General features: G+C 39.5%; 1 protein-coding gene and 1 non-coding gene across 5 annotated transcripts in view; one reads left to right on the top strand and one right to left on the bottom strand.

The window, feature by feature from the left end:
* The window catches only part of clstn1 (calsyntenin 1), a 51,327-nt gene that overhangs the window by 15,935 nt on the left and 21,296 nt on the right, over positions 1-14,096 (bottom strand). For 2 of the 4 annotated variants that reach the window (XM_088331996.1, XM_088331998.1), the window contains exons 2-8: positions 10,682-10,804; positions 7,091-7,120; positions 5,702-5,897; positions 5,324-5,532; positions 4,206-4,355; positions 3,803-3,988; positions 3,477-3,725 (exon numbers count right to left, since the gene is read on the bottom strand). In XM_088331996.1, coding sequence (XP_088188122.1) covers positions 3,477-3,725; positions 3,803-3,988; positions 4,206-4,355; positions 5,324-5,532; positions 5,702-5,897; positions 7,091-7,120; positions 10,682-10,804 — 1,143 coding nt within the window. The remainder of the gene's footprint in view (positions 1-3,476; positions 3,726-3,802; positions 3,989-4,205; positions 4,356-5,323; positions 5,533-5,701; positions 5,898-7,090; positions 7,121-10,681; positions 10,805-14,096) is intronic. The other 2 variants (XM_088331997.1, XM_088331999.1) reach the window with 1 other exon arrangement.
* On the top strand, positions 13,308-13,389 carry trnaf-aaa (transfer RNA phenylalanine (anticodon AAA)). Its single transcript has one exon. It is a non-coding gene; the product is annotated as a tRNA-Phe (tRNA).

Below are 14,096 nucleotides of genomic sequence, written 5' to 3'. Positions count from 1 at the left end.
GGCAAATAAAATGCCAGATTCTCTTAGAGCCTGTACACTAAGGTGGCATGCGTGCCTGTACAGAAATGTGTTGAAGCAGTCTGTTTTTTGCAGTGTCAATTACAAAACACAACTAAACAAAAGCAACATTAATTGTCTTTTTTTCACACTAAAATATCATCCCGACAAAGGCGTTCGAGTTACCGATGGAGGGATTGTGTTCGCTGCCTTGGCAGTTATCATTGATCACCTAAGAGCCTGCCAGTTAGGTCAGAAGGAGTCTGAGTTGAGGTAAGAGATGCTACCTGGTGTTAGTTTACTTAAAATAAGGGTAATGAACGAGCTGATACAAGCAACTGTGATTGCATTGCACAGACTTTTCTCTTAACCATCATGGTGAAGAAGAAGCTGAGCTGAAAGGCAAAGCTTTTGATTTACTGGTTGGTCTATGCTCTTTTTAGTCTCAAGAAATGGTCACAAACTGTGGGTCATGACCGAAAGAACACAATCCTGGAAACAAGCGGCTATAATGAGTTTTTTTCCGAAGGATGGCTGGGCTCTCTTTTACAGGGTGAGAAGCTCGGTCATCTTTGAGGGGCTCGATGTAGAGCAACTTCTCCTCCATGTTAAGGAGCCAGCTTAGGTGTCTGTGGCATCTGATAAGGATGCCTCCTGGATGCCTCCCTCAGGAGGTGTTCCAGCCATGTCCCACAGGCAGGATGCCCCTGGGACGACACAGGACACGCTGGAGAGACTGCGTCTTTAGACTGGCCTGGCAACACCTTGGGATCCAGTCGGATGAGCTGGATGAAGTGGCTGAGGATAGGGAGGTCTTGGCTTCCCTGCAGAGGCTGCTGCCCTCGTGATTCAACCCCAGATAGATGTTGATGGATGAATGGATGGATGGATGGATTGGTGGATGGATAGCACTTTTTAATCACCAGAAGTGTTGGGAATAATGCGTAACAAATGAGCGCAATTACTTTTCTTGGTAACGAGGTGTTGTGAAATGATAGTGGGATGTTTAGACGTGTTCTAAGGGATGGGCAGGGCACCCGTATGATGCGGCAGGGGTAAACCAGTGAAAGCGTGTCACCCTGACCCGAGTGACATGGCCGCTTTCTTGTGTCCCGTTTCATCTGGAGGGACGAAAGCATGATCAACTCGGGTGCCGAGGTGCTTAACTTGTTAGGGTGTTTGGGCATTAGTGAATTTTTGTGGTTTTTTTCAACTTTTTAGTATAATATAGCTCTGAAGCAACTTATGTTGGTCGGGCAGCGTCAGTATACTCACTTCCAAGCCATATTTACAACTGTAAAATAAAATACTGTAATCAGCGCGTCAGCTTATAGGAGAATATTTGGCCCTGTGTCACTTATAGCAAATGGTAGGCAGCGTGTGGGAAGGGAGCACAGATTATACAAGAACAACAGAATTACTGCGGCAAATGTAAGCACATAATTTACGGTAAAAGACCGCTAAATTCTGGTGTTTTTAATTGTAAAATTATTTTAACAGTACAACATTGCTGCAGAAAAAAAAATACTGAAATGGAGAAGGAGATCTTCGAGTTGTTTGAAGACTAAAAGGATATACAGTGTCTACATAAACTGCAGTGAAAATGAATTCAATACTTTTTCCTTTGTTGCAAATGCACAGTTATTTATCACTACATGTGTTAAAATCTTATTGAGGAGAAAAATATTGAAAATCAAGCGTCCTGAATTGTAAGTTTAATCGAACCATAAGGTACCCAAAGATTTCCATCCCCAGTGAATTGAGGATGTCAAGGGTAAGGGTAGGTATTAGGATGGTGTAATCACGGGCAGCATACCAATGCTTTCTGTCTAGTGCTCGACTGCCTTGATGTAATCCTTCCTTACGTAAGCTCTGGGATGGTCGTTAATAAACCATCAAAACATTTCTCCGAGACTTTACAGTCGGCGGTTAGATTTCGTATAAGCTTTATAGTCACTACTAGACTAAAATAAAGAGATGATAAAAAAAACTAGGCAGGCCTGAGAAGGAAAAAAAATGAATTAACAAGGTAGCTAGCAGAGTGGCAAAACATGTACAGAGATCCCTCGGTTAATGCGGTTAATGAGGACCACAACCACCCGTAAAAAAAGTGACTATCCGCAAAGTAGCGTCCCACAAAGCTCCTAAGAGTCAATCTTAAGACGACTGTAAAAACAGTATACAGAATTGCAGTTGAAAAAAAAAGTTTTTTCTTGTCATTTTAGAGGGCTTCTCCTTCCAGCGTAAGAGAGCAATTTTGAGAGCGGCTGGCTAGCTGTATGCTAGCATCAGGTATCCTAAGTTAAGCCAAAGTCAAAATGGTTAAAATATAACAGTCCCAAATATAGCGTTTTTTCATGAGTTGTAAACACAAGTCATCCGTTTTATGGGTAATGGATCTGGGGTTGGTGAGATACAGGCTCAGCAGGGATGGCTTAAGAGGGTTGTGAGCATAGCCGTAGCATTAGGTCGGCCCTGTAGCCTCGGTATTACCTTCTTTCCCAACGCCGCCACAGTCGATTTTTCGGACACGATAGCAATCCACAGAGCCCCCGCTGGTTATCAGCATTTTTTGGCTCTCTTCTGACTCCGATTTAATTTATGAATTTCATCTCAACATAACAAATCCCTAAAAGCTAGCAGTCGCTATGCTTCCCAGTTAGTTTTGTTTCGTTGACTTGCCTAACCAGGCTGTTTGACTGACTGCATACACCAGCCTATCATAGTTGCGCAGTCACGCACACTCAAAACACACACACACACACACACACACACACACACACACATAAACACAGACACAACATTTGCCCCATGCAGCATTTGCTGTGTGCTATCTGTAAACCACAAGGGACGATACATTGATAACAATGACAAGACATTTTAATTTAAAATTTGCGAAGCAGTGAACCAGGGATGAACGAAGCACTAAGTATTAGCAAGCCCGAAAGGATGCAATTTTCTGATACCTTAATGGATGAAACTGCCCTGTCCTGCTAGTTTAATTACTGGGTTTTCCGGACTATAAAGCGCAGCCACCCCGCCCCCCAAAAAAGTTCAGAAATTTGAACGTGCGCCTTATATTCCAGTGATTCTTGTGTAAGGAAAAAAATGGTGCATTATCATATGTGTACCATCATGGATCAATTGATATGTATCCCCAAAAACAATCGATACCTACAAGTCCGATAGGGTCCAGTGATCTCCCCGCTGCGATATGGGTTTGAATCCGTTTGCATCAAGATTTTGCAATTGTGATTAGCAATATATTTTTACTGATAAATCTAATCTCAAATATGGAACTTATTTATTTTTTGTGCAATCCCAGCCCTTACTGTAGTTTTAAATCCATGCGCCGGTGCATCTCATATATGAAAAAATAATACAAGAAACGTTTTTGGGGGTCCGCCTTATAATCAGGTGTGCATTAAATTACGTTCATGATATAAAGATGTTGATATCAAACCTTGAAGCGCAGTTACCTGTCTTATCAGAGTTGCAGAGGATAGTCTCCTTCTCACGGGCCCCAGGGCCATGTCTCATCCACACAGATATGGTGAAGGGCTCTTTTAGGCTGGTGCTCACCAAGCCATCCGGAACCTTGATGGCCTGGGTCCCGTTGAACTCAAACACCTGGTCACTGTCGTGGCCGTTATCGGTGGGCAGTCCCACCGTCCAGTTAGCAGAGCTGCTAGGAGCTGGGAGCAGCTCCACTGCACCAGAGCTGGCCCCTAGTTATATTTTGGGTCATTATTCCTCTGAATCAATCACACAGTACTCCCCACTACTCAGAAATTAGGGGCCTTACCACAGAGCTTGTGGAGGGACTTTTCAGAGTATGTGTCGCGGTCACAGCCCTTTCCAATATGGTTGGTTTCCAGTTCAATTGTGGCTTTGATGAATGTAATCGGCTCATCACAGGTCTCCAGGTGCACACTGGGGAAAAGAGCCAGGCTGCCTGTACCAGGCTCATATTCAATCCTCTTGTTGAAGCCTGAGGGCAAGAAACCAGGAGAATGTCACAAAAGCGTTCTTCGACAGCGCTGATAAGGCGCAGACATCGATACCAGGTTCGTCAGTATAAATTATGCCACAATAAGCACTTCCTTTTGAGAACAACATACATTTAGCCTTATGGCAAAAGCTGCCAACATGATTCTATTCCTACACATAGGGAGTGATGCTTAGCAAGTAGACGAGTGTGGTGGTACCTTGCCAGCTAGGTTTGCATGTTGGCTTGACGCTGATTTTGACAAGAACGTCCTCAGAGGCACGGTTCTTTCCACAGTCATAAGCAGTCACAGTCAGCTTATACATGTGCTCTTTCCCATAGTTTAGTTTCTCCGTGTTCTTGATGACACCTGATTGAAACAAGAAACATTGCTTAGTTGGGTGTGAGTTTGTGTTTGATAAAATCTGCAGAGATATAAAATAAGTCTGACTACCAAGTTAGTTACTGAAACTGTTTTTCTGCAAACAATAATTGTCTCTGAATATCCTGCGGACTTTTAAAAGACAATAACTAATTTACTACATACAGTAAGCAGCAAAAATCTGTAAATATACTTTGCGCTGTTATATTGATTTTTTTCCAAACACATTTTCAAATAGCTTCAGCCAAGATTTTTCTCTTATTCAATTAGGGTGCAGCTATCTCTTCTAGAGTACAGTAACCCCTCGCTGGATCGCGGTTTACTTTTCATAGTTTCGATACTTCATTTTCATTATGCGTTGTGTTCTGCAGCAGACAAAATACATCAAATGCTATCACAGGGGAGGAAAGCTGTGTGTGGTAGGTGGGTGTAACTTTCTATGCCTGTGACTGTGATAGGCTTGTGTATGTCGTCAGTCAAACAACCAGGGTGGGCAGCATTGCAGGACTTTTTTGGAATGCAGCCCCCGTGAAAAACAAGGGATTACTGTACACAACGCAGGTCAGGTTCAAAATGTTAATTTTAGCACGTCCATTATCTTCTAAATGTAATGCTAATGACTGGGGAAATTTTATTTTATAATTAAAATAAATGGTATATTTTTTATAACATCTGAATAATCTGAAAAAAATATCACTCAGGCCTAAGAAAAACAAACGCCAAGAAGAGTGAAATGTAACATTAACACTGACTGACATTGGCAAAACTATCATCAGGCCTGAATAGTAAACAGCTTGAATGACATTTCCTTGTCTTTGCCTTAGAACAAAACAATATGTGAGGCATTCTAAATGACCCGTCCAGCGGGTCCAATTGATTGCAGAAATCAATGTACCGACCACAATGCAAATTACGATTCTTACCCTCGCAGGGGCTGTTAAGTTCTTTGTCCTTACCGTCTTTGTCAATGGTGAAGGGAACATCAGGGGTGACTATTTCATAGTTGCAGATTTGGCTAAACTGGAAAGAACAGTCTGCGTCCACTGCCTCTACCTTCAAGAGGCTATCGTATTTCTTTCCCTCAATGACGGTGGCTTTGTAGGACTTCTCTTTGAATACTGGCGAATACTCGTTGAGGTCGTTCACTTGTATGTGGACGGTGGCCCTGACAAGGACAAACCTCCATTAACAGGGTTCGCATGCAAAACTCATGATAAATTGCTGATGTTTAAAGATCTAGATGACTCAATTACAATCAAAAAAAAGAAGTGAATGTGGAATTGTTCAATCGTCATGAGTTTAGGTGGCCAAATGAAGACGAGATGTAAACTGACTTGTGTGATTTTTTCATGTTGGCGCCATCGGGTCCCTCCCCACAGTCATAAGCTTGGATGGTGAAGGTGTGCTCCTTCTGCAGCTCACAGTCTAACTTGTCCTTTGCCCGAATAACTCCCTCACCACTGGACTTGTCCAGGACCACAGCTTCAAAGGGGACATTCTGTCCATGGATCTTGAAGCCACAAATCTCACCTGAACAAAAAAGAATTGCTTTAAAGCAGTGTGAAAAGTCTTCTGTTTCTTAACTAAACCTTCACAGCAATTAAAAAAAAATAATAATAAATTAAGGCAAATAAAATGATCAGCCACAGGTTTAAGGAGTTGGGATTTCAAGTTAAGGTTGGGTGGTCTGTGGAGGAAGTCCAAAAAAACTTTCGTCGTTGGGAGGGTGTGAGGCACATTCATTAATATACAGTAGAAGGCATGTCTATTCAAAGCCATTTAAAAACGGTCAGCATTCAGTCATGCAGGCAGAAACTAAAATCGATGTGAAAAAGCATTTTACAGAAGTATACTCGCAGAAAAATCTCCAAAATGGAAACATCAGGGAACTGTCTGAGTGGTGAACAATTTACCCCCGCAATGAATAAAGGCATTTGTGAGGAAAATGTGCAGAACTTAAATCAAAGCAAAAGAAAGAGGGCGGGAAGTCATCACACTACTCAAAAACCAGTATACATTAATTCTACAGAATGTGTGTCACAAGACTGCTTCGTGGATTCTTAGACTAAATTAAATCAAAATATCTCACAATTAAGTAAGGGGATCAAATCGCCACAAGTAATTCATTCAAATAAAAAGCACTGGATAAGAAGTGGGATTAGAAATATCAATATCAAATTGACATCCATATCAAAAGACAACTGCAGCCATGCTAATGGGATATATCAGTGGTGGAGGATTTGAAGAAAAATGCACAGGGGCAAAGGTACAGCAGATAGTTTGCATTTGTTAACAATCTCAGCAGCTTTCATTTGAATAGTTTAGAAATAGAAGAAACTATAGGTAGATAGATGAATCACATGGAGGCACAAAACATCAGATTCCTCCAAAGATATACTTAATGACGTTTTAAAAAACAAATTGAAGACCTGCCAATTTGAAGCAGTCTAATGTTTCCTGGCCATAGCTGGGAAACTGTTAGGGTCTGCAAACTGCAATGGATGCCTCATGCACAGATATTTCTAATTTAGTAAGCATCACACTGTTCATCCAGATATCCAACTATTCAAGTGTGAAGAGGTTAGGTGGGAAAACAAAAATCAAAAGCAAAAAACAAATGGTTAAATCACGGATTATGGGAGCGTGTCTGTGCAGATGCCAGTTTGTGTTAGTGAGTTAATCGTAACAAAAAGCAAAAAGCAGAAGAAAGAGCCCAAGATCACCTTCTTCAGTGAGGGTCACCTCAAAACTCTCTACAGGGAGGGGAGAGAAGATAAACCGGGTCAGTTAAAGAAGAGTTAGCTCAGAGAAAACAAAAAACAGGAGGGAACTTACTGAGAATATTCAAAGGCTTATATTAAACCACAAAATCAAATTTATCAAACAGATGAGTGAGAGAGTACAGATTTCCTTAAATTTGGGCAGCAATTACATTTTCTAGGACATCATGCAAACCCACTTGAAAACGTCTTGAGCAAAACACACACAGCCTGCACAGAGACATGACACTGGCTCTGTAAAGTGATTTACGGTGCAGCATAGAAGGAAAAACAATTCAAGGTGCATTATATAATTTAGTAAACTGATGGATTTCCAAATTTAGCAGTACATATTTTTAAAAAGACAATGACACTGATATAGTTTTTTCAGAGTCTGGTCATTTTTGTTTAGCTTGACTGAAAGAACGCCAAGTGGGCGTCGAATGAGAGACCGACATGGGGCAGTCACGCAGTCCGAGTTGTGGGCCTCAGTTTTGGCCATCGTTCTAATGACCATCAAACAAAGACTTCACAAATTCCTTAGCACCATATTCTGGATGAGCCCTCACAAAATAAAGTCTTGTAGTCCCATGTGCCTTATATATGAAAAACATACTGTATCTCAAGGCTTTTTTGGGGGCATGCGCCTTATAATCCAATGCACTTTATGGTGCAGAAAATACGGTAAAGATTGATATGCAGGTGAACTGCAGGAACTCATTTACTTATGTACAATGCTTAATAAAACATAAACTAATATAAAAAAACAGGTCATTTGGCAATTGTAAAATACTCAGCCTTGAACATAAAAAGAATTTTCTTTGCAAAAGCCTGGATTTATAATATAGTTTAATTAGCCTTATCTTGTGTAGATGTGGATAAATGCATTGAAGGGCGGATTTTTATTTAGCTAGGTTGTTTAATGAGTGAGATGACATTTCCTATGGGACTTCCTTAATGTTTTGATTTGAAAGCCAATGAGTGTGCATCGCTGGCCTTTGCAGCGAATTGTACTTGGCACAGATAGACTGGCTGACACAACACAGCCGGTCATCCCTGCTGCCACGTGAAGCCGGGCTGCCAGCTTTGTCCACAGAGAGATACTTCACATGGTCATGCCGATTACTCACATAAGAGGAAAGCACAACTCAGACAAATGCAGCTTACAGGACTTAATTACTGTATTTTTCAGACTATATTGGCCACCTAAAACCACAAATTAAATTGGAAGTCCACCTTATAACCCAATGTGCCTTAAACACTGCATAATATAGTGAATACGATTGGAAATACATACAGGTCTGCATTATTAACCAAGGTTTTATCATACACTTCCGTATTTGAGTAAGGATTATTCACTAATTATCACTGGCCCAAATTGCGATACATTGTTTCCAATGGGATTCAGACCAGGGACGTGGCTGTGAAGGCACAAATTCTTTACCACTAAACCACCAGTGCTACATGTGACATACAAAAAAGGATTAGAGCTCATCTCATTAGCACACTATCTTTACTCAAGGTGCCAGAAACACTGATTGGCAGAGTGCATTCTGATATGTTAAACATTCTCTCCTCTTCTTTACTTGTTCGTCAATAACGTTGTTAAAGACAGACACAGAAAACAGAAGGTCTATCAACAAAAAACTATACAAGCTCTTTCACGTACGTATACATGTTAAACCAAGACGTCATTGACGCACAGAAGAAGTGGAGAGAGAGTATAATCCATTAGAATACATTCTTCAAATTCATGTTTCTGGCACTGTGAGTAAAAATTGAGTGATAATGAAATAAAATGTAATGCTTTCTTGTATGTCATTTGTATTACTGGTCAGGTCAGGTCCAGTCAAGTCATGTTTATTTGTATAGCGCTTAATCATAAGGAGTCTAAAAGGGCTGCACAGACCACAGACTATTGCAAGCTACAGACTATTAATACACAATCCCCTGATCTAAAACCTACATGAGGGCAAGGAAAAACTCAAAAATCTCAGCATGAAGAAAATGAAGAAACCTTGAGAAGGGACCGCATGTGGGGTAATGTAAATGGTCTGCATTCATATAGCGCTTTTCAAGTCGATGAAGACCACCCAAAGCGCTTTACAAGGTGCTACATACTTTTCCCTTTTACACACTAACTAACCGATAGCAGCGTCACCCATGCAAGGCAACTACGTGCTATCAAGCGCATTAGGGATTCAGTGTCTTGCCTAAGGACACTTCAACATATAACACGGAGGAGCCGAGAATTGAACCTGCGACCTCTTGATCCCAAGACGAGCGCAAATGCCCCTTCCAGGATGACCAGGCTGCAAGGATGTTGCATTCTGACAAACAAACAATAAAATGAAAAATAAATAAAACAAAATAACTAAAGTGTAATAAAATTTTGTATTAAAAAGAATAGAAAAGGAAGAATACATAAGCAAAAAAGAAGTTTTCCACATGGTAGACGACAAAAGCTCAAGTTCACTGATGGTCTTGTGAAAAGTGTAGGCGCTTCTACCGTCTCTATCCAAGTTTATTTCCTGTTGCAAACGATATTTTGCGATTTAAATCAGTGATACATAAGAACTTATTAGTCATTAAGGTTTGCATATGAATAAACACGGTAGCTTTTACTGTAGTTTCTATTTCATGCACCTTGTAGTACTGTGCACATAATTTATGAAAAATGTATGACAAAAGACTATTTTTGAGGATGTGCCTTATAAAGCAGTGCACATTATAGTGCGCAAAAATAGGGTGTATTCAGTTCCAGGTCTAAAATTGAACAACAAAGCATCGTGTTGTCACTCACAGTCCATTAGAAAGGATTCAAAAATTGCGAATTTTAAGGTATACAATTTTTTGCATCAATGAAGGATTTATGATCAGCCAGCATATCTACAAAAAGTAAAGTTGGAGTTGCCGCAGAAGTGCTATTTAATCACGACAGCATGACTGCTCACAATGCACTGGCCATTTTTTTCCTAAATAAAGGTTTTGAAATAAAGTAACCCGGTATTGTAAAAATTATGTTTGCATTTTATATTCATGGTAACTGCCATGTTGTTTCAAACATTTGTGTCTATTTGAAGTTGGAAAAAAACTGCCCTTAAAAAAATCTTACAATTCAACGGACTTTGGAGAGAAGTCATATTAGAAAGCTTGGACGTGCACGTGGTTGGAAGTAGCTGGCTTGCTAAATCACACGAGATAATCTGAGATAGAAATGGGTTGGATCAAGCGGTGCGAGCGCCCTGAGTATAAAGGGAGTTGGAGACAAAAGAGATGTGAAACGGTGAAAAAAGTTTCCAGGGCTGTGGTGCTTTGAACTCCCAGCCTGAGTCAAATCCAATGAGATTAACCCCCCCCATAACCTTTCATTTAACATGAAAGAGTATTGGGTTTTGATTAAGTTATCACCAGAAGTTTAATTGCCAGGAGGATCAAACATTTTTAAACCAGATAGGAAGACCACAGCATTTTAATACTCATTTTCATATTTATTTTCCACAATAATTCTGACAATTTCAAAAATACCATCAGCATTAAGGCCTGGTTCCTCACCTGCGTAGCGAAGAGGTGCATCCTTGTCCAGTGCAATCAAAGGCGGGTCCAGCAGAACTTTGTCATCGTTCTCTGTCACAATACCGTGGTAGGTTGTCTCAATCCATGGCTTGTGCTTATTGACTGGGACAAACATAGAAAGCATAACCAAACATAAGCATCTTAAATGGCAAGGTAAAACCCTTTATTAACATTTGTAATACATACTTTAAATGGGCCCAAAGTGAAGAATAGGGCTGCAATAATTAGTCGATGTGGTTGACAGAAATTGATAATATAAATAGTGGACAATGAATTTCATTCTCGACTATTACGCCAGACACTGTGGAACCTCTACATTAATAGAATCTCATCTGAGAGTCGTGCAAGCGCAAATTCCAGTAGTTTCTTAGTCTGCAGCGGTAACAAGACATACAGAAATGGTGGCATCAACCTTAAGTACGCGTACCAAAACTTCAAAAGCTTTGGAGAAATTTAGCCTGGCCACGACCAATAAAAAGACTGCTCCCATAGTTTGCAAAGCAGACCGTGCGCATCACAGTGCTAGATCAGTGATGCATGAATATTTTAAGAATACGTCTGACAAATGATCAAAACGCCTGACTCACCTCTGTAAGATTCGGTTACTTTAGGCCACTACAGTGTTGATGACATGGATTGTACATTTTATGCACTTTTTTTGTTAAAAAAAAAGAGCTTGCGCGTTCTACCAGACTATGCCTGACAACAGTACAGTATTTCAAATTAAAAGCATGCAGTCTGAAAAACAATTGTCATTGGTTGAAATTATTTGATTTCAGACTGTTAAAAATTGTTTAATAGTTTTGTTACAGACCTTGTGGTTGACCACTGAATGTACTTCACAAAATTGACATTATATTAGTTTTAATTACTTTTCTACTTCTGGTAATGTGCCTCTTCTTAGATAGAAAGTGTTGACTTGATTTAATTTATTCATGTGCCTGTCACAAAAAATGGTTCATTTATAGATTTATGTCACTGCTGACCGACCACAGTGCCTAATTGGTTTTAGATTTTTTTAAATTTATTTTTGGGGACAAATCCAGATTATGTTAAATAAAATATGTATTTTTTTGTATTTATAATCATTTACTACATGATTAAATAAACGTCATGCTTGTTTTAAGAAAAAATAATTATCATCCGAATATTCAACAAATTGTTTCGTTCTGTGACTACTTGACGATTAAAATAGTCATTAGTTGCAGCCCTAGTGAATCATTTAGACGTTTAATTCTCACTGGGCCAATCAGCAATATTCTTACTCAATGGTCCATGTTGCTTTTATGGCCTCTTTGTAAAATGCATAACCAATTTAACACTTCTATTAAATACTAACAATAGATGGGTAGGACATCCATGTTGAACAAGAGCCTTTATTTGTTCCTGAATTTAAGAGGAGTGATTATTGGTGTTTAACATCTAGTAAGGCACCTAAAAGAAAAGTCCAACTTTGATGACCTTTACATAGTGACCTTCATTGCTTCGGAAAACTGAAACTGTTATGTAATAGTCCATCTAATTCAATGTTATCGGCATACATTACATAATGTACATCATTGTCAAATCGTGCATGTGTTCAACATTGGGAAATAATTTCTCTTCTGAATTAGATTAGGTTATAAAACACACAATGGTAATTTGCTGTAGTGTAAGGTTAAAATAAATTTGACATTCTTATCGATTTTGGCTGACATTTTTCCTGTGATTGATAGTTGTGGTGCTGCAACCATTTTATGCATAGGAAAGCATTTGATTAAATTTGATTAAACGCTAAATCTTCAATAGGTAAAAAAAAAGTTTCAAATGTGACGTCACAGGTCCTCTTCTGAGCATGTGGGACACATTTATCATTTTAAAGTGATAGCAGTTTTAACTGAATATTAACTCATTTACTGCAAGCCAATTAGAGTAGATAAGCGCATCAGTGCCAGACATTTGACAACATTTCTAAAACCTAATAAATGTGACTTATGGATAGTCATTATCTTCAGAAAAGAAATATTGGTATTGAAGATCAGGAATAGAAGAAGGAAATGTGTGTACGAATTTATTGATAGTCGTTCAAGCCGCATTTAGCGTGAAATGTGAACAATCTCACAAAAACATTGAATTTCACCCCAAAAATCGGAATTGAGCATTGAGCTCAGACCAGAAAACATAATTTGTCTTGAAGGGAATTGGTTGTCTTTAGACAGATTGTGGGGAAAGTCTTCAACAAAAATCTATAGTTTAAGCGTACCAGCTAGAATTAGCCAGGTCACATTGTTCACTAACTGTCTCTAATGGTGACAGTAAAGTCAAGTCAAGTCATGTTTGTTTGTATAGCCCTTATTCACAAGGAGTCTCAAAGGGCTGTACAGGCCACAAAATATTGGTATTGTTGAATATGTCTGGCATCTCATTCCCTTGCACCCTTCTCAATTTTGATCGTGTGGACTGAATTGGAGATTAATTCTGTTTAATACATATTCAGGTACCCCGCAACCCTACTGAGGATAAGCTGTGCAGCCAATGAGATGAGATTCAGGTATTCACTTAGATGGCAAGTCTGAAGGTAGTGGATACCGCGATGAGAGGGTCAACAGATCACTATGGAATAAGTGGTAGCATGGCCGAGCGGTCCAAGGCGCTGGATTAAAGCTCCAGTCTCTCCGGAGGCGTGGGTTCAATTCCCAACGCTGCCAGAGATATTTATGATGAATATGTCAGAATTTTTTCACAACCGAAACTAGTATAGTATACATAGTATATTTGGAGTAAAGCCTTATGAAATTCTGTGGCCCTACACATACTTATTATTGAAATGGGGGTATATTTAAAACACATGTAATCAAGTTAAGTCATGTTTATTTGTATAGCCCTTAATCACAAGGAGTCTCAAAGTGCTGCACAGACAACAGATTATTGCAAACTACAGACTATCCTAACACCATCCCCTGATTTAAAACCTACATGAGGGCAAGGGAAAACTCAAAAACCTCAACATGAGGAAAATGAAAAAAACCTTGAGAAGGGACCGCACATGAGGTAATCCCCCTTCTAGTATAACCACGCTGCAGCGGATGTTGCGATAACAAATAATACACAGATTTTGCCAACATAAAATATCGGTCATCCATAAACTATAAGATATAAGTGTGTTTTAAGCCTAGATTCAAACAGTTCCACTGAGGCTGCAGATTGAATCTCAGGGGCAGAGAATTTAACTCAATCCAGTTTACAAATGTAAAACACACAGTATTCCACATGCAAAAATCTCGTGTGATGTATAATCCCTTTTTGTTTTGATATCAAGAACCATCACATCAGTCAACATGGCAATTTTAAATTGGCCAAAATACAACAATTTAGAGCCACATGTGCTTTGAAGGAGTACCGAGCCAGTTATGTC

This window comes from Urocampus carinirostris, chromosome 3, assembly GCF_059441175.1.
Source record: "Urocampus carinirostris isolate Australia breed hairy pipefish chromosome 3, RoL_Ucar_1.0, whole genome shotgun sequence".
In the NCBI taxonomy this organism is placed as follows: Eukaryota; Metazoa; Chordata; class Actinopteri; order Syngnathiformes; family Syngnathidae; genus Urocampus; species Urocampus carinirostris.
Note: the sequence above shows the minus strand (reverse complement) of the source record. Positions and strands in the feature narration are given on the sequence as shown.